Below are 25686 nucleotides of genomic sequence, written 5' to 3' on the forward strand. Positions count from 1 at the left end.
TAAAGTATAGTTGATTTACAGTGTTGTGCCAATCTCTGTTGTACAGCAAAGTGACCTAGTCACATAGATATAGATATATATATATACACACACACACACACTCCTTTTCTTTCTTTCTTTCTTTCTTTCTTTCTTTCTTTCTTTCTTTCTTTCTTTCTTTCTTTCTTTCTTTCTTTTTGTCTTTTTGCCTTTTCTAGGGCCTCTCCCACAGCATATGGAGGTTCCCAGGCTAGGGGTCAAATCGGAGCTGTAGCCACCGGCCTACACCACAGCCACAGCAACACAGGATCCGAGCCTCGCCTGCAACCGACACCACAGCTCATGGCAACGCCAGATCCTTAACACACTGAGCAAGGCCAGGGATGGAACCCGCAACCTCATGGTTCCTAGTCAGATTCCTTAACCACTGTGCCACTACGGGAACTCCCACACATTCCTTTTCTTATATTATCTTTCATCATGGTCTATCCCAAGAGATTGGATATAGTCCCCTGTACTATACAATAGGACCTCATTGCTTATCCATTCTAAATGTAATAGTTTGCATCTACTAACCCTAATTTCTCCGTCCATCCCACTGCCCCCTCCCCCTCGGCAACCACAGTTCTGTTCTCTATGTCTGTGAGTCTCTGTCTCATTTGTGATAGGTTCATTTGTGCCATATTTTAGATTCCACATATAAGTGAATATCATAGGATATTTGTCTTTGTCTTTCTGACTTACTTCACTTAGTATAATCTCTAGTTGCATCCATGCTGCTGCCATGTGGCATTATTTCATTCTTTTTTATGACTGAGCTAGTTTGTTAAGTCTGATTCTTAATTAACTTATTTTTATTATTTCTTTTTGAATGATATAAGAATTTTAGGACTATAAATTTCCTCTGAACACAGCTTTAAATGACTCCCATAGATTCCAACATGAAATTTCAATAGTCATTATTTTATAGATATTCTGTAGTTTTCATTTATATTTCTCCTTTGAGAATTGTTTAATGAAAGAGGGAGTTTTTTTGTTTTTTCCCCCCAAAGGGAAGACTGACACCAGACTTTGAAAATTATGTTGAGGGAGTTCCCGTCATGGTGCCGTGGTTGACAAATCCGCCTAGGAACCATGAGCTTGAGGGTTCGATCCCTGCCCTTGCTCAGTGGGTTAAGGACCCGGCGTTGCCGTGAGCTGTGGTGTAGGTTGCAGACGCAGCTCGGATCCCGTGTTGCTGTGGCTCTGGTGTAGACAGGTGGCTACAGCTCCGATTCGACCCCTAGCCTGGGAACCTCCATATGCTGCGGGAGCGGCCCTAGAAAAGACAAAAAAAAAGAAAAGAAAATTGTGTTGAGCTTTTTGGGGAACGTATATTCCAGTCCCTCTCACTCACATTACTTGATTATAACAGTTGTGAATTAATTGGGAGAATTTTTGTTTTTTTATCAGTGATAAATTGGGAACATGGAAATGTGAAAGTAACCAGAAACAGAATATAACTGTACAGCTGAGCATGCTTATACTAGGCGTATTGGTCTGAGGAACCTCCCAAAGTGCTAGGACAAAAAGGTTTTAGTGAATTTCTGCCATGAGCAAGGCCATCTGCGACTTCTAACCTCCTTCCACTGGAGTATGTTGAATGTGAAGCAGTGTAATACTGTAGGTTGGGAACTGGCAAGCCTGCATTCGAGCCCAGCTCTAGCCATGAGGTCTTCCAACTGCTTCCCCACCTGTTTGAGTCTGTGCAATCTCCAGGTCAAGTACCTGGACTTGGCCAAATCTCACAGCAACTTAGCAGCAAGGCTATAACTTAGACCATAGTCTCCTGCCTCCAGTAAACCTGATAACTTAATTTCTTTCCATTCCATGGCATTTCTTTATTGTAACCAAAACAAACAAACAAACAAACAAAATATATATATATATATATATATATATATAAGAAATTTGCCTTTTTTTTTTTTTTTTTTTTTGTCTTTTGTCTTTTGTTGTTGTTGTTGTTGCTATTTCTTGGGCCGCTCCCGCGGCATATGGAGGTTCCCAGGCTAGGGGTTGAATCGGAGCTGTAGCCACCAGCCTACGCCAGAGCCACAGCAATGCGGGATCCGAGCCGCGTCTGCAACCTACACCACAGCTCACGGCAACACCGGATCGTTAACCCACTGAGCAAGGGCAGGGACCGAACCCGCAACCTCATGGTTCCTAGTCGGATTCGTTAACCACTGCGCCACGACGGGAACTCCTTTTTTTTTTTTTTTTTTTTGTAGAAATTTGCCTTTTTTAATCATTTTTAAGTACAATTAGGTGGCATGAATTATATCCACAATGCTACAACCATTACCACTATTTCCAAAATTTTTCATCACCCTCAACAGAATCTTTCCTCCATTTTGATGTTAATATATTATCCAGAATTCTACAAAGTCTTCAGTCATTTCTAGTTGGAAAATGTATGTTTTCTCTGTTGCTTGCTCTTGCTTGTGCTCTCTCTCTCCACCCTTCCTCCGTCTGTATGGAGGAGTGGAGAGAAAAAGAAAGCAAGCAATTGGATGTTTGATACCTCTTTCCTCAATCACAAATACTTGAGCCCTTCAGTAAAAAAATAAATTACCTTTCTTTTCTTTTTTTTTTTTTTGCCTTTTCTAGGGCCGATCCCGAGGCATATGGAGGTTCCCAGGCTAGGGGTCCAATCGGAGCTGTAGCCACCGGCCTACGCCAGAGCCACAGCAACACGGGATCCGAGCCACGTCTGCAACCTACACCACAGCTCATGGCAACGCCAGATCGTTAACCCACTGAGCAAGGGCAGGGATCGAACCCGCAACCTCATGGTTCCTAGTCGGATTCGTTAACCACTGCGCCACGACGGGAACTCCTACCTTTCTTTTCTATGTAGTTACCTATCAATTTATTTATTTATTTATTTTTTTTTTTCCCACTGTACAGCAAGGGGGTCAGGTTATCCTTACATGTATACATTGCAATTACAGTTTTTCCCCCACCGTTTCTTCTGTTGCAACATGAGTATCTAGACATAGTTCTCAGTGCTATTCAGCAGGATCTCCTTGTAAATCTATTCTAGGTTGTGTCTGATAAGCCCAAGCTCCCGATCCCTCCCACTCCCTCCCCCTCCCATCAGGCAACCACAAGTCTCTTCTCCAAGTCCATGATTTTCTTTTCTGAGGAGATGTTCATTTGTGCTGGATATTAGATTCCAGTTATAAGTGATATCATATGGTATTTGCCTTTGTCTTTCTGGCTCATTTCACTCAGGATGAGATTCTCTAGCTCCATCCATGTTGCTGCAAATGGCAGTATGTCATCCTTTTTTATGGCTGAGTAGTATTCCATTGTGTGTATATACCACATCTTCCGAATCCAATCATCTGTCGATGGACATTTGGGTTGTTTCCATGTCCTGGCTCTTGTGAATAGTGCTGCAATGAACATGCGGGTACATGTGTCTCTTTTAAGTAGAGCTTTGTCTGGATAGGTTACCTATCAATTTAATGTGTCATCAGGGTGGGATTTATTTCATTTAGTTGCTTATTGGGCTAATAGTAAGAAAATGAAAACATAAGCTTCTGTTGTTCAAGCATTAGGCTTAGTTAATAAGTAGGCAATAACTTTTTGATGAGTTTGTAGAAAGCAGCAGGTTTTTTCTAGTTTCCCACCCCCCGCAGTAATTTAACACCTCATTTTTGCCCTTTTTAGGCCATCCGGCTTTCCTTGGAGCAGGCCCTGCCTCCAGAGCCAAAGGAAGAAAATGCTGAGCCTGTGAGCAAACTGCGGATCCGGACCCCCAGTGGCGAATTCCTTGAACGGCGTTTCCTGGCCAGCAGTAAGCTCCAGATCGTCTTTGATTTTGTAGCTTCCAAAGGATTTCCATGGGACGAATTCAAGCTACTGAGTACCTTTCCTAGGAGAGATGTAAGTTCCCATGCCTATCTTGGGTAGTGTGTCCAAATGGGAGTAGCCTGTCATTAGAGCTGGACAAAGTAGTCCAAGAAAAGCCCCATGGCACAGCTTATCAAAGGCCACACACTCAGGAGTCCCTCTTTGTTCTGCACCCTATTCTCTCCTCAGCCTTGGGAGAAATATGGTTCTCCAGGCCACAGACATGTGCCTAGTAGCCTAAGTAAGAAATTAGGCACTAGGTCTTTCTTCCTAGCTATTTCCCCTATTCCAGCATTCCTACAGGTGTTCACCAGATCTCACCTCTATATACCTTACAATAGACCTGAGAATTGTGTGCTTAACAACTTAACAATTAGATCAGGGTCAATGATTATAGTTATGCTATAGTTATGCCATTAATGAGTTATGCTAAACCAAGAATATTTTGTGATTTGATAGTTCTTACTAGCCTGGGAAGTCAGGAAGGGGGAACTATCTTCACTGTATGTCTGTGCTTCACCAAAGTTTTCGATAGTTTCTCTTAGTATTTTGGGGAAAAGTAAAGAGATGTAAATCAACAGTTGGGTAGATTCATTGTTGGTTAAATGGATGTGTCCAAAAATTTGGTTAAGAGACTGCTCTCTCCCTAAAGGGAACCAAAAGACTCTGTATTTAATCCTTTATTCCTCACCATACTTTATTTGCAACTTAAATGAAGACACTATCAGATTTATGGATTATGAAAAATAGGATTCAAGAAACCCTTAAAATAGTGAAACAGTAGGCAAAAGTGAGCCTAGACAAATTTTACAGAAATAGGGATAGAAAAAGATGCCTACATTAGGTTTAGAAAATCAATTGCTCAAGTATGGTATGGAGAAATCATGCTTTTAGCAAAGGCTATTGTGGTTAATTTATACATATATAATGTATTGTGACAGCCAACAAAAAGCTAGGTACATTTTTAGAGGTATAATCCCAAGAAGAGGATGGCTTAAATCCTGGGCAACACCACGAAGATAAACTACCCCTGAGTAATCCTTAGACTCCATGCTGAAACTCCAGCCTGAAGAAACAGGAGCTTATCTAGAGCAGGGCTGGTGGGAAGGTGAGGGAACTGGAGATCATATCATTTGGGGAAGTGATTTTTCCTCTAGAGAAGGAAAGGCCATGGGAGATGTAGTTGTCTTCTTGAAAGCTACTTGAGAGCCTGCCATGAAAAAGAGGTATCTGGCATTGTGCGGCTTCAATGATAGAATGGGACCAATTAGTTAAAAGTTACGGGAGGCAAATTTGGCCCAATATATGAAGGCTACTTTCTAAGAAGGAAATATTTTGTGTTGTAAGGTAGTGATTTTTCTTTTTTTTTTTTTTTTTTTTTTTCTTTTGGAGATAATGAAGCACTACTGAATTATCCCTTTTCAGTAGTAATGGATATACATGAAGAAGGAGTCACTCCTGGTATTCCTACTTTATGTGAAAGGGGGCTTGGACTAGCTTATCTCTAAGATTCATTTTAAATCTTAATATTCTTTAATTCCATTATGATTTGGTAATGTGAGGTTTGGAAACCTAGACTTCGTCTAACACACCAAATCCAAGAACTTGGTTAAAGCTCATCTTAGTCCCTCACATTAGCAGGGTAAATTTGGATTTGCAGGATAGAGACAGAAACTCGTGGTATGGGTTTAGCTCTACTACTCAGCCACAAATCCCCTCAGCGGGGTGAAGACCGTACCACTCTGTCTGAGCCAAGGAGACTGAAGTGGACCATAGGTGCTAAACATTGTCCCCTCTCTCACTGCCCTCACCTGCTGCTCCACCCTCTTCCTCTTTTTTTCATATGTAAGATGCACAGACAAGCATAAGGGGACACATGCATGCACATGCTCTGTGGACCACATGGCAGGGGAAGAAACTACCTTAAATTCTGACACTGAAGCTGAATTCTAAATGTGTAGAAAAGAGGCACTTATCAAAGGGTAGGATCAGCCTGGTTCTCGTGCTGCTTCCAGCCTGTAATGGACCATGAACATCTCACCTTGGAGAAGCTCAGGAGGTAAGTTAGGACCTAAGGTGAACCTTAACCCAGCACTTAGTTTCAAGTCACTCCCCTTCTGGGCCTCATCTATAAAATGAAAGTACAGGAAGAAAAGGATTCTAGGGACTTTCCTGGCTTTTAAAATTAATCTTCCTTTCAAATTAAATTTTAAACCTGATTACTGGGGGTGAGGTGGAAGGAACAGTCTCTTAAAAGAAGCTTGGTTTTATGATCAGTATTAATAACCTCTTCCCGTAGGATAAAAATGTGGACTGTAGAAGGTTGCTATTAAAAAGAATCAGGCAGAGTTCCCACTGTGGCTCAGTGGGTTAAGAACCCAACTAGTATCCATGGAGATGCGGGTTTGATCCCTGGCCTCACTCAGTGGGTTGAAGGATCCTGCATTGCCATGAGCTGTGATGTAGCTCGCAGTTGCAGCTTGGATCTGGCATTGCTGTGGCTGTGTCATAGGCTGGCAGCTGCAGCTCCAATTCAGCCCCTAGCCCAGGATCTTCCATATGCTACAGGTGCGGCCCTAAACAGAAGAAAGAAAAAGAAAAAAAGAATCAGGGAAACTGTGAAGTGAAATGCAAAGGGTTCTTAGGCTTGCAATCTACTTGCCTTGAAGTCTTTTGACCAAGCATTCAGCCTTTTCAGTGCAGATGTGTTAAGTGCCAGTGTGGATTGGCCCTAAATTGGAGGGTTAGTCACTTGGCCTTGGAGGAAATTTACTCTTGATTTGGATCTCAATCACTCACCCTTTGTTTTATGCTGCTGAAGAACACTATTCAACCTGGTTAACAGTGTCTTCTTCCAATGTCCCTTTCTCACCTGACCCCATCTCTACCTCCATCCCATCCCAAGGCAAATTTGGGCCAAGTTTGGCCTAGTTGCCCAGAGAAAATGTCTAACCAGAAAGGTTTGTTTCTGCTGGAAAAATCAAGAGCTTCCCAGTATCCATCACAGGTCCATTTTATGGGCCTTGGTCAAACCTGAAAATATTCTAAAACCGTACTCTAATCATTCCTTTACTTATTTGACAACTCTTTGATAACTCGCTACTGCACAAGGATAAGTACAGACCCCTTAGACCCCTTAGAATATTTTAGAATATTTTCAGAAACTGATCACAATCTCGTCCATACCTACGTAAATCTCATTACTTAATCTCATCACCAGGAGATAGGATGTTGCTCACTTTTCACTAAAGACACAAGACACTGTCATGCCTTTGTGTTTTTGAAGATAGTTTGTTCTGTCTTCCTTGAATAGCCACCCTCCCTCCTTTTCCTGACTTGTTTGAACTTGTCTTTTCACGCCCAGTTCGAATGTCATCTCCTCCCAGAAGCCCTCACTTCTCCCAAGCTCTTCACCTATGTACCCACTGCAGTTTATACAGTCGTCTCCAGCTGACCTGTCCCGTTCTGTTATTATTTATAGAGACTGTCCATATCAGGTTCATATCTATCTCCCCTGAGGTTCTCAGCATGGTGCCCCACACATAAGCATTCAAGTTACTGTTGTCAAGTGTTAATAACCTCAGGTCTGATCCTAAATCCCCGATTCCAGAGTGAACTAGAGATAGAGAGGCTGTTCCAAAAGAGAACAGATGCTGTGGGCCCACCCAGATTCCAGACCCAGACCTAAACCCAGAAAGCCCACCCAGGCCTCATTAGACCTCCTAGAGCTAGGGGTGGGATAAGAGTTAATGGCCCTTCATCCTTCTCTGAATGCTCTTTCAAGTTGAATGACTAGTGTTTTTGCAAGGCTATTCTATAACAGCCATCTGTGTCTGTAAGGATTAGGATCTAATTTGTAAAAGTCATCTTAAATTACAGCCAAACTAAAGACTGTTAAAAAGCGCATCTTAAGACCTTGCCTTTTTAATAACAAATAACGTAAGACTTAACTCTAGGAGTCTTATTGTGTCTTCAGCCTTCTTTCCACAAAGCAGAGACTACTTTCTCACCAGCGGACCTGTTAAACTTTCTTCTGCACCCCCCCCCAATCAAAACAATACTTCCTGTTCAGATTTCCCAGCTGTCCAACTCTTTACTAAATGTCTTCTGGGCACACCACGGAGTTGAGCAATGTGGCCAACCAAAACAGCAGCAGATACACGTCTTCCTAGGAGAAGCTGACTGTCAAGATGCTGAGAACACTGAGTTGTTTGTTTTGTTATATTGTTTTCCATTTTGCCAATAACAGTCACCAAGATAAGAAGTAGTATTCACTTCTAGAGCTGCCTCTAAACTTCTCTCAAATCTGTTCTTTTCACTCTTTCCCCCCACATAACTACCCAAGTCTTCATAACCCAGGTTAAACCTACACCATCCTAATTGATTTCCCTGCTCCAGTCTTGCCTACCCCACCTCAAAGATTATTAGCTGTGCAAACCTTAAACAAGGTACACCCCTCTGTAAATCCCAGTTTTCTTCTCTGTAAGCTAGAAGCAATAAATTCTCTTTCTCCCAAGACCATAGCATGTCTCAAATAAGGCAAGGTATATAAAAGTGCTTTGTAAACTGTGAGACACTCTCCAAATATGAGATGATGATCATAGTGATTCTCCAGTAACCGAATTTTCAGGATAAAAAATTTTCAATAGTATTTATTAAGGGCTTACTATATACTATGCACTATTCTAAGTGTCCCTTATGCATTATCTCATTTAATGCTAAAAGTTATTTTCAAAGTCAGTATTCATACTGTACTCACTGAAATGGGGAAACTCAGGTATAAATGAGGTTAAGTAACTTGCCCAATGTCAGTAAATATCAAAACCAGATACAAACTTTAGAGTCTGTGGTTTCAGTCCCTATGCCATCATGTCTCCAGAGTCAAGTAAGGAATGAATTAGTGAGGTGGTTTATTATCTAGAAAAGTATTTTCAATGTATAAATGAAACTCAGTTGTATACATTTGGAAAGATTTCATCATTTCTGATTTCTTCATATTGTCCTGAAAATTTTTATTTCTAAGTCACAGCCAGATATAGGTAAAGTATACACTTAGTTGTATTTCCTACTCTGTTAATCCAGGCACTGTGCTAAGAGCTAAGGAATGAGGCACAGTCCTTTCTTAGAGAATATTGTGGCCTCTCATATAAATAATCTCATAGTGCAGCTCACAGAGTGGTCCTAACAGTAGGCCAGACCAAAAGGGCAAAGAAGTCAGAGCTGGCCTGGGCGACCAAGAAAGGCCTTGTAAAGGAGGTAGCAGGGGAACAAAATTTTGAGATGATAGGATTTCTGGTGGATTGATAAGAGAAGAACATTCTCCAGCAGCTAGGACAGCTTGAGGAAAGATTGGAAGGTGCAAGGCATGACTAGACAGTGGAGCAAAGACCAGACTGGTTGAAATATGGAGTCTGTATCATAACGTTCTGAGAAGAGGCCAAAGGGGATTGTGTGAAACCTAGAACACCAGGTAAGGGAGCTTGTCTTTATTCTCTATAGTTTGTCAAGCAAGGGAATGACATAGTCATCACGGTTACCTTCAGTATAAGAATAGCCACCCTGGAGTTCCCGTCCTGGCTCAGTGGTTAACGAATCCGACTAGGAACCATGAGGTTGCGGGTTCGATCCCTGGCCCCGCTCAGTGGGTTAAGGATCTGGCGTTGCCATGAGCTGTGGTGTTGGTTGCAGACGCGGCTCAGATCTGGCATTGCTGTGGCTGTGGCATAGACTGGTGGCTACAGCTCCGATTTGACCCCTAGCCTGGGAACCTCCGTATGCCACGGCAACAGCCTAAGAAATGGCAAAAAGGGAAAAAAATAGTCACCCTTACGTTACTCCATAATGTACAGAGTCGCATGACCTGGCACATAGTAGGTGCTCAGTAAATGTCAATCCTCTGATCTCTTTCTACTCTCAATATCTCATTGATCTCAATCAGTCTTGTGGCTTCAAATGTCGTAAATACAGTTACAACTCTGGTGTGTCTCTCCAGCCAAATTCTTGCCTGAACTCCAGGCATTTGTGCATACAACTGTGCCTGTTCAGCATCTCCCATTTATGTCTGATTGGCATCTCAAATTAAACATAGGCAACACTGAACTCCTGATTTCTGCCTTCCTCCAAACCTTTTCCCCTCATAGTCATCCTCATCTCACTAAATGGCAGCTTCACTCTTTTTGTTCAGGCCAGAAACCTTAGAGTCATCCCTAACTCCTCTTTCTCTCATTTTTCTACCCAAGTCATAAGCAAATTCTTTTGGTTTTAGCTTCAAAATATATTGTGAATCTACTTTTCACTGCTTCTACAAGTAAGCCGTGGTCCAAGCACATCCCATCTTGTCTAGATTATTGTAATGGTGTCCACACTGTCCACTCTGTCATCACCTGCCCCCTCTCCCCCTTTCACTCTCTTATTCCAAAAAAAAAAAACAAACAAACAAAAAGGCATAGTGATTTTTTAAAATGATTTTTATTTTTTCCATTATAGTTGGTTTACAGTGTTCTGTCAATTTTCTACCATACAACAAGGTGACCCAGTCACGCATACATATATGCATTCTTTTTCTCACATTATGCTCTATCATGCTCCATCATAAGTGATTAAATATGGTTCCCAGTGCTATTAGCAGGGTCTCATTGCTTATCCATTCCAAACGCAATAGTTTGCTTCTGTTAACCCAGATTCCCAGTCCACCCCGCTCCCTCCCTCTCCCCCCCCTTTTTTAAAATATTAAGCAGATTGTGGCACTTCTCTTCTCAAAACCCTGTAATGGCTTCCCATCCAGTTCTGAGTGTTTGACAGGCCCTCCCTGATGTCACTCCCTAGCATCTGTGTCTGCACTCATTCTTTTTTCAGTCACCCTGGCATCCTTGCTGTTTGTGAAAAACCACAAAACAGTTTTCCTGCTTTGGGTCCTTGTACTTTCTTCCTCTTGATACCTTTATTGTTCTTGTTCTTACTTCCTTTACGTCTCTACTCACATATTACCTTCCAATGGAGGCCTTTTCTGACCAACCTGTATAAAAAACCAGTCCTCTTTCCCCCGCTCTGACCCTACCTTCCCTACCTTGCCAGACTGGCAAAACCTATGCCTTTTACTCTGCTTTTTTTTTTTTTTTTCCTCCCTCCACTGAACTGATCACCATCTGACATAAGAGAGATTTACTTGTTTACTATCTATACCGTACTAGAATAAAAGCTTTTTGAAAGCAGGAACTTTACTTGTTCACTGCTATGCACCTGACATCTAGAATAGTGCCTGATACTTAATCGATGCTCAGTAAATATCTGTTGAATAAATGAATGAAGCAAACAGCCCAATAATCTGTCTACCATTTGTTGAGTTCCCACTGTGTGTTGGACAGCTCTGCTGTGTTCTGGATAGAAATCATTTAATTGAATCCTTATAACAACCCTATGAGATTGGTACTATCCTTACTTTATGTTTTGTGTTTTTGGGTTTTTTTTTTTTGTTTTTTTTTTTTTTTAGGGCCACACACACGGCATATGGAGGTTCCCAGGCTAGGGGTCTAATTAGAGCTACAGCTGCCGGCCTACGCCACAGCCACAGCAACCCCAGATCCAAGCCACATCTGAAAACTGCACCATATCTCACAGCATCGCCGGATCCTTAACCCACTGAGCAAGGCCAGGGATTGAATCTGCAACCTTATGGTTCCTAGTCAGATTCGTTTCTGCTGAGCCACGATGGGAACTCCTATCCTTACTTTATAATTGAAAAAAAAATAAAATAAAAGCACAACTAGATTTCAAACCAACGTTCAAAATCTATTATACCGAGTAAATATTATCTCCATTTTGCAGTTACAGAAACTGAAACTCTAATTTAAGTGTATTGAATAAGATCACATAGCCAGGAAGTGGCAAAGCTGGAAATTAAATATGAAGGTACTAATTCTTTTTCTGTTATATCTTACTGGCAGTTTGGAAAGGTGAATTGACATGGAGAAAGACTTAAGCCAGAATAGTCAGGGGATGTTAACAGTACTTAAAATGAGACTGAAAATGCAGCCAAGCAGGGGAAGATTAGAAAGATGGTCGTATGTAGTCTGCTAATGCCTGGACTAAGTATTGTGATAAATGGTTCCCAAGGTCAGTCCCCTCTGTACTTGGAGTCAGACAGATCTTTGTTCTAATACTAGTACTTCCATCCATTTGCTAAGTTATACTGAGTACATGATTTCTATTTTCTGTATTTCAGTTCCTTCATCTTTCAAGTGAGGGTACTATCGTGTGTCCTCACAGATACGTGGGATGATAAGATCGAAAGTGATAATGAAAACACTTGGTAAATGGCAGAGGGCCGTGACGTTTGATTTGGTAGTGCTGAGTTTCTTGGATCCATTTCCAGCAAGTCATTGCTTTTGACCTGTCTCTAGCCTTTAAAAAATAAGTTTTTAGATACATTCTTTATTCTTTTTTTTTTTTTTAGCTATTTCTTGGGCCGCTCCCGCGGCATATGGAGGTTCCCAGGCTAGGGGTTGAATTGGAGCTGTATCCGCCGGCCTACGCCAGAACCACAGCAACGCGGGATCCGAGCCGCGTCTGCAACCTACACCACAGCTCACGGCAACGCCGGATCCTTAACCCACTGAGCAAGGGCAGGGATCGAACCTGCAACCTCATGGTTCTTAGTCGGTTTCGTTAACCACTGCGCCACGACGGGAACTCCACATTCTTTATTCTTAACACGAGAGTAATCTGCACTTTGTCACTTGGATTATAACAGGCCCTTCCTTGGAAAAAAGTCCACTATTTATTGCATTTGCCCTAGTGCAGGGAAGTGTGTTCTGAGCATTGGCAGTCATGACAGGGGAGCCAGCAGGATGCTGTAATATAAGGAACAAGTTATCAGGTGGACCTTGCATGAGTCACATGACCTCTATAAACTGGTTCCTTCACCTGTAAAAAGGCAGATAATAATACCATCTATGGGATGGTCTCAACAATTAAGTGAAGTGATTTGAGAGTGAGGACTTGACACAGTAGGTATTCAGGACACATGAGGCTTTAAGATGTGTAGACCTTGTGCTGGGAGGGAATACACAGCTCACCAACTGAACATGCCCCTGGGCAGGGTGCTGTGTGTAGAAGGAAACCATACCATCGCACTTTCAGTCAGACTTTCCTTTAAGGAAGTTTATTCTGGAGCTCCCATTGTGGTTCAGTGGAAACAAACCTGACTAGTATCCATGAGGACGCAGGTTCAATCCCCGGCCCCGCTCAGTGGGTTAAGGATCTGGCATTGCCATGAGCTGTGGTGTAGGTCAGAGACACAGCTCGGATCTGGTAATGCTGTGGCTGTGGTGTAGGCTCTGCAGCTGTAGCTCCGATTCAGCCCCTAGCCTGGGAACTTCCATGTGCCGTGGGTGTGGCCCTAAAAAAGATTTAAAAAAAGAAAAGAAAAGAAAAAGTATATTCTCTTCTCCTCCTTAGCTGGGAGTGCATGGGAGTATAATTAAACACCAGAGAGAGAGGTTTTCAGTAAAATGTGTTGGTAGAGTTTTCTGCTTAGTTTGATTTTATTTATTTACTTATTTTTGTTTTATTTTTATAGGGCTGCACCTGCAGCATATGGAGGTTCCCAGGCTAGGAGTCTAATCAGAGCTGTAGCCGCCAGCCTACACCAGAGCTGTGTCTGCGACCTTCACCACAGCTCATGGCAACGCCAGATCCTTAACCCACTGAGCGAGGCCAGGGATCAAACCCACAACCTCTTGGTTCCTAATCGGATTTGTTAACCACTGAGCCACAACGAGAACTCCATTTCTGCCTTGAATCTGAGCCTTCCAACAGTAAATGGATCGCTGATGTGGAAGTTTTCTTTGAAATTTTTGTGCCTAATTTAGTGATCTCTTGGGTTCCTACGGTCTTTTCCAGCTTTCAGTCAGACAAGGATAATATTATTAATGTGCTACTTTGTGCCAGACACTTTAGAAAGTATTCTCTCAATCTGTGTACAAACCCTAAGGCATAGATGGTCACCCCATTTAACCCGATAACTGAGGTTAAGAAACACTAGGTATTATTCCAGGGTCACATACATAGTAACTGACATAATTGCAGTTTGAACCTCCAGAGCCTATGCTTTTTATCCTAAACAGAAACCTTTTTCTTATAATGTGTCAGAGGGCTCCCCAAGACCACTTCCAGGTTTACACAGGATGAGTTTAATTCCTGCACATGTGACGTGTTGCCAAGCAGGGAGGCTTATTAGGGTCTCAGTGTCCGGGGTGATCATATAGGTACCCTTCGCCTGGTACATACCTAAATTCTAGAATCTTAGAAGGAAAGCAGGTGTTCAGCCTCAACTATGTTGTTTGCACAAGTCATCTAAGGTAGCGAGCTACAACACTTCAGTTCTGGGAATAGTGAGAACCCTCCCAAATGCCAAGTTCCCAGACACCAACCAAAGGCCGACTTTGTAGGCAGGCTTTTCAAGGAATAGCAGCTGGGCCTACTATGTTAACTCTTTTCTGTACAGTTCACCCCCTCTGCTCTTGACCGAGGCATCAGTTCATAAAATCGGTAGGAACATACATACAAGGTAAGAAAAACCTGTAGTATTGATCTCAGGTATTTATGCTTTTTTAGGGATCCTGGACTTAGCCAGCAAAAACGAATTCCATTAACCGTTACGGTCTGTCTTAGGAAGCCAGATGGCTCTTCCTTAGGTTTCTGTATTAACCCTTTTTTTTCACCTGGCCCAAGGTATCGGTTCAGGTAGAGCGTAATTCTAGCTAAGTTGAAGCTGACCAGAACATCTTCCAGGGCTGTGGCAGTGTCATGATATCAGGGTACACACAGGGAGAACAATGCCAGAGGGTGTTCGTGGTACCCCTGGAAACAAAGTTTACAAGTGTCAGAGCACCCCAAGCTGGATGTAAAGTAGTCAGGCCCATGTGGTAGCTCCCACCATTGGGTTCTCAGTCAGCAATTGAGTTCAGCCCTTAGTTTCAAAGGGACTGCCTGAGGCAAATCTCAAACCGGTTTGCTTGTCCATGACACCACTTTAGTCACCTCCTGAGTGCAGACGACATCTGGAGGCGTCTGGAAGTTAAAGAGCTGAGGCCAGCCCTGCGGTCTCATAGACACCACTGTCATGTGTGACTGTAGGCTCAGCAGTCAGTTTGAATTCAAGGCACTTGCAGCAGCTTGGAAAGGCAGCATGAAGAGTCATCCTTCAGGAAGAGGGGGAATTTCCCAGGAACAGTTTTGAAAAGCAAAGCTCTTTAATGCTTCTGCCTCCCCAGGGGCCAGGGTTTTGGTTTTTTGTTTTGTTTGTTTTGTTTTGTTTTGCTTTTTCTCCTTTGTAACAAAATCATTGTGTCTCATTTAGCAGTCATAATTCTACTTTTTTTTTTACTCATCCCCTACTCTCATCCAGAGCTTTCCTTGGGAAGGACTGTGTATGCAAAAGGGACAAAAGGTTTTTATAGAAAACCACTTTATACAACTTAACTAGAAAGACACATCATGTTTAGGAACTGGTTAATACAAAACCCTGAATTATGAAAAAAATTTCAGAATGACTTTTATATTACTCCCACCCCTTTTGTCCTGTTCATTTATCCAGTGAGCAGCCTAGAAAAGATGCCCTTTTTGAGAAAAGCAGCATTTAATTATCTAACTGTCTTTCTAAGATGTGTGCTCCCAGAGAGAGGTGAGAGAAGTGGAATCAAGCTGTTCATTAGTCCATTGTTGCAAACTGCAACTCTTCTGGGAAGTTGAACACAAGTCAACACGAGGGAGACATCCCCCAAAGGAAGTCGAGAGTCCATTCTGTCAGGAGTGAGCAGAGGGGCCACACTCCTCGTGAAAAGCTCTCCCCCAACTTGTAGGGGTGCAGTCTCTGTATCAAATATAAGCCAATCAACAGCTCAATTTTAGGTGGTCCCATCAAAAGCAAGCCCTTTCCTGTGGGCATTTGTATGTGACCCAGATGGTACAGATAACATCCATGATGTTTTCAGAATTTCAGGGCCTACAGAGAGGTGTCCTAAACCCACAGTGGTCCCAGAGTCAAAGTCCTGGTCGTTGAGCTTGTTCTTGCTTGTGTTTCAGCACAGTGCATTCTGATACCAAAGCCGTTCACAGCAGGCAATATCAGGTTTTAGTTAAGAGTCAGATCAGGACAATTAGGATTTATGGACCTAGAATTCCAGTAGAAGCCAGCCACTTTTTCTTCAGAAGCAACAAAGGCAAGATGCTATAGGGCCAGACAGCTATTTGTTCCAAGTTCAAATGACAAGCAAGGCTTTCTTGAGCCTTTTTGTCCTTGTCCAAATTTACCTAATCAAAAACACGCACAGTATACTGGAAAATCATCAGCCTCTAAAGATCAGACGTCTGATTTTATATAAAAGCTCATTAGCGAACTAAAAACTGCTTTTTAAAATGCCCAACATGGGGAGCTCCTGTAGTGGTGCAGCAGTAATGAACCCGACTAGTATCCACGAGGCTTCACGCAGTGGGTTAAGGATCCGGCGTTGCCGTGAGCTGTGGTGTAGGTCACAGGAGCGGCTCAGATCCTGTGCTGCTGTGGCTGTGGTGTAGTCCAGCAGCTGCAGCTCTGATTCAGCCCCTAGCCTGGGAACCTTCATATGCCACAGATGTGGGAATAAAAAGCAAGCAAGAGAGAAAATGCCTGATAAGTAAATAAATAAAATGCCCATAAACAAATAAATAAAATAAAATACCTGAGGTGTATCTCTATCTGGAGATTGCCTCTCTTTTCTATGTTGTCTTCCTTTTTCCAGAGGGTCCAATAAACGCAAATCATTAGTTCTAGAGACTTGTTCTGTTACTCAAAGAGTTTATTAAATTCAAACCCACTTACCAACAGCAAAAAGCAAGGCAGTTGTGTTCTACTAACACTTGTTAATTGCAGCTTTCCCTAGTTGAGCTGATTCCTTTAGCATTTATGAAATTAGAATAGTGTGATGTTTTGAATCCATTTTTACTGTATACCCAGATGTAGTAGTAGCTACAAAACCATTTTTTAATCCTCCTTTTTTCTCATTGCAAATTTACTTAACCATCTAGCAGTAAATTTAGCATCACAGAGTTATATTAAAGTTGCTTCACTTTGCTATATACCTGAAACTAACACAACATTATAAGTCATCTATACTTCAGTGAACTTTTTTAAAAAATTGCTGGGGGATAGTTCCCATCGTGGCACAGTGGTTAGGAAATCCAACTAGGAACCATGAGGTTGTGGGTTCGGTCCCTGGCCTCACTCAGTGGCGTTGCCGTGAGCTGTGGTGTAGGTTGCAGACGCGGCTCAGATCCCGTGTTGTTGTGGCTGTGGTGTAGGCCAGCGGCTACAGCTCTGATTGGACCCCTAGCCTGGGAACCTCCATATGCCGCGGGATCGGCCCTAGAAAAGGCAAAAAGACCAAAAAAATTCAAAAATAAATAAACAAATAAATAATTGCTGGGGGAAGATCCCTTCTAGAGTGCAAGGGAAGTTGAGGAGGGAGCCATGCTAGGCTGCTGCAGCAAGAGTGAAACAGCCCAGCTGAAGAAATGGCTGAAGTATTTTTCTCCCTTAATTTTCCTTCTGTTTTATCTAAAATTGGGCTCCAATCCTGGGAACGGATTTAACTTTTTTTTTTTTTCCTCTCACTTAAAGGAGAGAACAGTACAAACTTTTAATATTTTTGGCCCATCCAATCTCTTGCCACCTGAAAGAGAAAACAAACAAAAGCCAAAGGCATTACCTTTCCATCACTTTAGCCAGAACAGCCAAAAGAGGTCAGGGGAACCAATAAGCCAGTGCTCCTGGAATTGGATCTATCATTTAAAAATTCCTCGGAGTTCCCGACGTGGCGCAGTGGTTAACGAATCCGACTAGGAACCATGAGGTTGCGGGTTCGGTCCCTGCCCTTGCTCAGTGGGTTAACGATCCGGCATTGCCGTGAGCTGTGGTGTAGGTTGCAGACGCGGCTCGGATCCCGCGTTGCTGTGGCTCTGGTGTAGGCCAGTGGGTACAGCTCCGATTGGACCCCTAGCCTGGGAATCTCCATATGCCGCGGGAGCAGCCCAAGAAATAGCAAAAAAAAAAAAAAAAAAAAAAAATTCCTTAGGTAACTTTTACCTCTCACCACAGACAGCTGTTTCATACCATGGATAAATGACTCTATATCATTCTCCAAAACAGAACAGTGTTTTCACCATATTTTGATGAGTCTGGTCAGGCTTTTGAATTCCCCTTATGACACCAGCTGTGGGAGCAGGGGTCCTAAGACCGCTCCAAGGTTCGATGATTCTCTAGCAGAACTTACGGGACTCAGCATACAGTCATTCTCATGGCCATGATTTATTATAGTAAAAGGATACAAAGCAAAATCAGCGGAGAAAAGGTACATAGATTGAAGTCTGGGAGAAACCAAGCAAAGCTTCCAAGGATCCTCTCCCATTGGAGTCACACAGAATGAACTTAATTCCCTTGGCAATGATTTAAGACAGTGTCTGTGAGGTGTTGCTAAGCAAGGAAGCTTCTTAGGGACTCAGAGCCCAGGGGTTTCATTGGAGGCTGATCCCTCTGCCTGATACATACCAAAGTTCCAGAATCCTAGAAAGAATGCAGATGTTCGGCATAGACTATGTTGTTTGCGCAAACTTCTTAGGCACAATGAACCATACTTATCAGTTTTGGGACTGGCAGGAGCCCTCCTGAGAACCTAATTTCCAGATTCTAGCCAAAGGCCAACCTTGTAAGCAAGCCTTTCAAAAGAAGAGTCAACATCCCTGCTATGTTAACTCTTCTCTGCACATATAATTTTATAAGATAGTCACATCTCAGATTCGCTTCTAGGGGTTACTACTGGATATGTAAGTGGAGATAGCAACATATTCCATGTAAACTTGCCCCAGATCTGTAGACATCTGCTCAGAGCCCTGCAGTTGTTCTTGAAGCTGCAGCCTCTTATCCTCACCACAGAGAGATAATAATTTCTTCAAACTGGCTACTTAAAGTAAAGGGAGAGTTGTTGGTATTTATTTTTCCTTGCTTGTTTTATAAGCAAATATAAATCAACACTGTAAGGATGATTTATTTAACACTACCTCTTCTTTTCAATCACATTTCAGAGGCACTGTAGCCTGAAACGAGAGTATACACAGGCCTGGAGTCAGTGGACATGGCCTTGAATTCTAGATCAACTTTTCACTAAGTGATCTTAGATTGCTTAATCTCCTGGTAAAATGAGAGTGACAGCATCTATTTCAGAGGGTTGTTGTGAGCATTAAATGGAAAAATAAATATAAAATATTTAATATATATCATTTAACACAGAGTTAAGAAACTAATAATGGGAACTGGTATGATGGTAATGGCAGTTATTTCTCTTTCCACCCTTACTCCCTCTATGCTATCCTTATTTTTTTCTTTTATGTTTTGGTTTCAAGAAGACAAGTAATCTTTATATAATATTAATTGTTTGGAAATTGCCAGCTTTCCAGGAAGGATACAGACAGTCTACCTACATGCCCAATAACAAAAGGGTAAAAGGAGTGTTTAGGCAGAACTGTCTGGAGTTTCATATCTGCATTCTGTTTTACCAAAACAGCAGATTTCTTTCATAGTTGGAAACATTCCTGAGTTAGTTTATAGTGTATTTCCTAGGGTGAGAGACAGGCTTGTTTCCTCATGAAAACTTTTATTTCATTTTTGTCAGGGTCCTCCCGGGCTTGCTCTGTGTAAAACGCTTAGGGCAGTAGCTATACTATCTTATTTGCCTCGGTGCCCCCATTTCTGACACAGGGCCTGCCCAGGCCTGCCACAGAGCAGGGGCTCCCTGAATTGGGGGTGAATGGAAGATGAATACGTGGCACTTTCTGTGATGATAATCATAACGTGGCCACGTCTTGGAGTTCCCTGGTGGCCTAGCAGGTTAATGATCTGGCGTTTTCACTGCTGTGGTCTAGATTTGCTCCCAGGCCCAGGAACTTTTCTACATGCTCTGGGTGCAGCCAAAAAAAAAAAAGAAAAAAAAAAGAAATTATTATTATTATTATTATTTATTTTTTTTTTTTTAATAAAAAGCCAAGTCTGAAAGGGGAGATAAAGCAGAAGATCATCCTAGCAGGCACGGGGCACGTAACACCAAGCAAGGCACAACGTGAAGCGTAAACAAAAAAGTCTGCGTCAGGAGTGCAGAATGTAGTGAGCAGTGTACTTGAAGCTAAGCAATTTCGATTTTATTCTGCAGGCTGTGGGAGCTGTTGGTTTTAGAACTGAGAGGTTACAGTCACTTCTTATGATTTGCTGTAGTTTATGTTGTATGAAGTTGCTACAAACAATAAATTAGCAAATCCTCAATCATTGCCCCTAAAATAAAAGGTTAAATTACTGTGAGCCTCTGGTCACAAATTTTCATCAACCAGTCAATACATAACTTCGTTTATGTGTGTTTCTTTGTAAAGAAGCTATTTAATATATAATGTTGATTAATTGACATTGAACTTGTGGCCAACGGTACTATAACTCATGCCTGAAGGAAGCTTATCTAACACACAGTCTCCATAAGGTACATCCTAGCTTTCTTGTGCTTAGGAACACTAGATAACACTTGAGCACTATGCTCGGGGGCCACTGATTGGAGACTGCACACAGTTTGCTATGACTGGAATTTAAGCGGTGAAGTCAGCCATGGCGGAAAATGAAATAGGAAATGAAAAAATACTGGAGCATTTTCTATACATTAATCCAACAAATATTTGAGCACCTCTTATGCACAGCACATTGGGGATACGGTAGTGAATAGGCTGAACAAAGTTTTTGCCCTCACAAAACTAATTCTAGGAGAAATTTGAGCTACTTAAGGTAGATATTGACCCTTGTATTCAAGGTGAGGAATGTAGGCTTGGAGCTGTCAAACGGCTATCAGACATTGGGTAGCTAGTAATTTGCAGAATGATGGTTCCAGTGAGGTCTTTTTTTGTTTGTTTTTTATGGGCACAGCTGTGGCACATGGAAGCTCCCGGGCTAAGGGTCGAATCAGAGCTGTTGCTGCAGGCCAGCACCACGCCACAGTAACACCAGATCTGGAGTTCCCGTCGTGGCGCAGTGGTTAACGAATCCGACTAGGAACCATGAGGTTTCAGGTTCGGTCCCTGTGCTTGCTCAGTGGGTTAAGGATCCGGCGTTGCCGTGAGCTGTGGTGTAGGTTGCAGATGCGGCTCGGATCCCACGTTGCTGTGGCTCTGTCGTGGGCTGGAGACTACAGCTCCAATTAGACCCCTAGCCTGGGAACCTCCATATGCCGCGGGAGCGGCCCAAGAAATAGCAAAAAGACAAAAAAAAAAAAAAAAAAAATACCAGATCTGAGCTACATCTGTGATTTATGTCATAGCTTATAGCAATGCTGGATCCTTAGCACACTGAGTGAGGACAGGGATTGAACCCGCATCCTCATGGATACTATGTTGGGTTCTTAACCTGTTGAGACGCAGTGGAAATTCCCTGTTGATTATTTTTAACAGAAAGGATTAGAGGAGTGAGATCCTGGGAAAGAGAGGCCAGATAGGACTATTGAAGTAGACAAGACGACAAGCTATGGGAGTCAAAACTAAAGTGGGGAGTTCCCGTAATGGCGCAGTGGTTAACGAATCCGACTAGGAACCATGAGGTTGCAGGTTCCATCCCTGCCCTTGCTCAGTGGGTTGACGATCCGACGTTGCCGTGAGCTGTGGTGTAGGTTGCAGACGCGGCTCGGATCCCGCGTTGCTGTGGCTCTGGTGTGGGCCGGTGGCAACAGATCCAATTCGACCCCTAGCCTGGGAACCTCCATATGCCATGGGAGCGGCCCAAGAAATGGCAAAAAGACAAAAAAAAAAAAAAAGAACCAAAGTGGAAGCAGTGGGGATGAAGAGGTGATACAGAATCAGGAAGAAAAAGAATTTGGGATTTGATGATTGTCTAGCTATGTCAGAGTGGAGAGGGTAGGAAGAAGGAGTTGGCAAAGGGGCTTAGAAGTCTCAGCCCGGATGGCTTTAGAAAGGTGGTAGTTGCCGTGTGCAAAAACCAAAGACAGGTGAAGATGCAGGTTTACTTTGAGATTCAAGTCTGAGGTGCCAGGAGAAAGTCTTTCTCAAGAGGATAAAGAGATTTAAACTGTGTGGCTGGTTCTCTTCCAGAAAATGTCCCTGGCAGTGACTAGAGCAGATTTGGAGGAGACAAGGGACAGAGAGATAGTATAGGGTGGTGGTTACAAGATTGAGTGCTGGAGTCCCCTACTGAATATCAAGTCTGTATTTCCTAGTTTTTTGATCTTGGGCACATTAGTTGGCCTCTATGTAGCTCAATTTCTTCATCTGTAAGAAAAGGGTAATGTGATAGTACCTACTTCACAGGGCTGTTGCAAAAATGAAGTGATACTTAGAAAGCACTAGTATGTAGTAAATGCTCAGTATATCTAAACTATTATTATAAAGTTGATGGCAAGGAGAGGAAGGGCTCTTACTAACCCACAAAAGTACTAAGAGAACCAATGGTATGATAGAAAAAAAAAACACATCAGGAGTTCCCGTCGTGGCGCAGTGGTTAATGAATCTGACTAGGAACCATGAGGTTGCGGGTTCGGTCCCTGCCCTTGCTCAGTGGGTTAACGATCCGGCGTTGCCGTGACCTGTGGTGTAGGTTGCAGACGCGGCTCGGATCCCGTGTTGCTGTGGCTCTGGCTCTGGCGTAGGCCGGTGGCTACAGCTCCAATTCGGCCCCTAGCCTGGGAACCTCCATATGCCGCGGGAGCGGCCCAAGAAATAGCAACAACAACAACAACAAAAAGGCAAAAGACAAAAAGACAAAAAAAAAAAAAAAAACCACATCATAATATGCCCCTGACCAGATCAAAGGAATACACAAAGAAACATTTAAAATATGCTTGAGGTGATTACAGCCATTTCATGGAAGCTGAGTAGAATTCAGAGCCTTAATAAAACCTGCCTTTGGCCCTTTCTAACTCATTTACAAAGTACGTGGAACAGCAGGAAGTGATGCCAATGAATAAAGCTGTTTATTTTATGCCTATTATATGCCCAATGGAAGATGGATATCATCTCCATATTACAGATGAGGACACAGAAACTTTGAGAGTTTAAATTTCTCAAGGTTGCCCAGTAAACGTCAATACCAGTATTTGATTCGTAAAACCTAGGTCCTTACTCTACACCATGCTAAAATAAAATGGAGTGATTGTCACTCATTATGTGTAGGTATGTTGATGTATTTAAACCTTTCCAAAGTTACTTACTATGCTCCAGAACTTAATTTTATAAGGTGTCTATAAAGCATTTATACCAGTCAAAATTGCTATACCAGAAATCAAATAAACTTTCAAAGGCTGTACATTGCAATCCGATCTGGCTCTATCTGGCCATAAATAAAAAATCATTAGTTCTGTGCTCAGTATTCCAGGTGCTTCTACAGACATGCTTTGCTCACTTAAAGTCTGTATAATAACCCCACTGTAAATACAAATAACTGCAAACGTGTATATGCGCAGATTAACCTTTTCTAGGCACTCCTTGTAATCTTCGAGCCTGTGCTGAAGGTGCTGAGTGCATTAGCACATGCATCAACATGCCAGATCCCCCCGGGCCTCACTGCAGGGCCGGTTCCAGCTGGGCTCCAGCCCCTGCCCCAGCCTCTTCAGCTAGGCCACACCTTACTCTTCACCCAGAACCAGGACCTCAAGCCTTCAGGTTTAGTGTCTATAGCTGAATCCCAAACCTGAAGATTCTTTTGATATTTTCAAATTTATTTCACTTTCCTTCTTCAGGTTGTAAGAGCCTTTGGTGAACAAGCCTTCCTCGTGCGTACATTTTAGATTGTGAGAATGAGAAAAGACCCTTATTTTATATTCATGAGAAAACCAAGATGGAGAGAAAGAAAGTAGCTTGATCAGGGCCTAGAAAAACCAAAGACAAACGAAAGCAGAAATGGCTGACCTAGGTCTACATGGTCACAAAGTGAGGGCAAAATAAGCATTTTTTAAATAAAAAAAGAATTATACACATGAAGTCTGAAGTTATTTGGGATTATGTCTAATTCATCTGAGCGTTCCCTAGTAGGGTGCCTGGCATGGGAAGCAGTTAATAGTGGTTTATTGTATGTGAAAGTACGGGTCGGTAAAGTGGTTTAATTAGATCGTAGGAGACAGTTGTGCATGTTAGAATGCGACAGGGAGGAAAGAGGTGTGGAGTTTATGGCTGAGTTAGGTGTTTACCTTCTTTGTGCCCCCATCGCCCTCTTCTGTATCCGTATCCTAGGCCTTTACTGTTCTGAATTGCAGTGGGCATCCTGCCCTGGACCCTTCGTTCCCTGAGGGCAGAGATAGTACCCTGTTCACTGGTACCTCCCAATGCCTAGCATGGTTTCTGACATTGTAGTAAACATGCAGGAAATATCTGTCTAGTAAATAAATGAGAAGAAATAAAATACTCCCACTAAACATTCATCTACTGTTGGTGGCAGGTTGGTGTTTGCACTTCTCATCTCACCTGGCAGAAACTCATGGATAACTTATGCAACCTATGACTGAGGATAGGTAAGAGAGGGACCACATTATAGTGATATTCGCCCTATTTGTTCCTGCCTTCCTCTTTCTTCCCTCCCTCCGGTACACAACTTACTTGCTTGCTGGCTTCCTCCCTCTCTTCTCTCTCTCTCTCCGTTTCTCCCTCTTTCCCCTTGCATAGTCATGGAAGTAGAACTTCAAAGTCTGAGTCAAAAGCATGGAGTCTCTGGAATTCAAGAGCCAGAAATCACTCATCTGGTTAAACTTTTTAGGTTTGTTTTTTGTTTCTTTTTTTTGGTGGTGTTTTTTTGGTGTGGTTTTTGTTGGTTTGTTTTTTGTTTTTTTTTTTGTTTTTTTTTTTTACTTCTCCCTCTTTTTTAAAAATTTTAGTTTATTTACAATATTGTGTTAGTTTCAAGTATACTGTATATTTCAGTTGTATATATTCTTTTTCAGATTATTTTCCATTATAGAGTACCACAACATATTGACTATAATTCCTTGTTCTGTGCAGTAGGTCCTTGTTGTTTATTTTATATATAGGAGTGTGTATCTGTTCATCACAAATTCCTGATTTATATCTCCCCGCCTTCCTTTCCCCTTTGGTAACCATAATATTGTTTTCTATGTTTGTGAGTTTGTCTCTGTTTTATAAATAAGTTCATTGGTACCTTTTTTTTTTTTTTTTGTCTTTATAGGGCCGCACCCACAGCATATGGAGGTTCCCAAGCTAGGGTTCTAATCGGAGCTCTTGCTGCCAGCCTACACCACAGCCACAGCAACGCCAGATCCAAGCTGCTTCTGTGACCTACACCACAGCTCACGGCAATGCCGGGTCCTTAACCCACTGAGTGAGGCCAGGGATCAAACCTACAACCTCATGGTTCCTAGTCAGGTTCATTTCTGCTGTGCCATGAGGGGAACTCCTTTTTTTAGATTCTACACATAAGTGATATCATGTGATATTTGTCTTTCTCTGCCTGACTTCACTTAGTATGATAATCCCTAGGTCCATTCATGTTGCCGCAAATGGCATTATTTCATTCTTTTCATGGTTGAGTAATATTCCATTGTATGTATGTACCACATCTTCTTTATCCATTTGTCTGTTGATAGACACTTAGGTTTCTTCCATGTCTTGGCTGTCATATATAATGCTGCTCTGTGCATTGGGGTGTGTGTATTTTTTCAAATTAGAGGTTTCATCTTTCCCGGGTATATGACCAGGAGTGAGATGGCTGGATCATGTGGTAACTATTTT

General features: G+C 42.4%; 1 protein-coding gene and 1 long non-coding RNA gene across 5 annotated transcripts in view; both read left to right on the forward strand.

The window, feature by feature from the left end:
* FAF1 (Fas associated factor 1) overlaps window positions 1-25686 on the forward strand; it is a 438758-nt gene that overhangs the window by 396768 nt on the left and 16304 nt on the right. For all 4 annotated transcript variants that reach the window (XM_021097817.2, XM_084965116.1, XM_084965117.1 and 1 more), the window contains one exon: window positions 3697-3912. In XM_021097817.2, the coding sequence (XP_020953476.1) occupies window positions 3697-3912 (216 nt within the window). The remainder of the gene's footprint in view (window positions 1-3696; window positions 3913-25686) is intronic.
* On the forward strand, window positions 13630-17332 carry LOC146402973 (uncharacterized). Its single transcript, XR_014808377.1, has 2 exons — window positions 13630-16409; window positions 17172-17332. It is a non-coding gene; the product is annotated as an uncharacterized LOC146402973 (long non-coding RNA).

The sequence above is a fragment of the Sus scrofa genome, chromosome 6 (genome assembly GCF_054392235.1).
Source record: "Sus scrofa isolate SSC_HxYL_T2T_F1_AM1 chromosome 6, Sscrofa_HxYL_maternal_Yorkshire_Landrace_v2.0, whole genome shotgun sequence".
Taxonomy (NCBI): Eukaryota; Metazoa; Chordata; class Mammalia; order Artiodactyla; family Suidae; genus Sus; species Sus scrofa.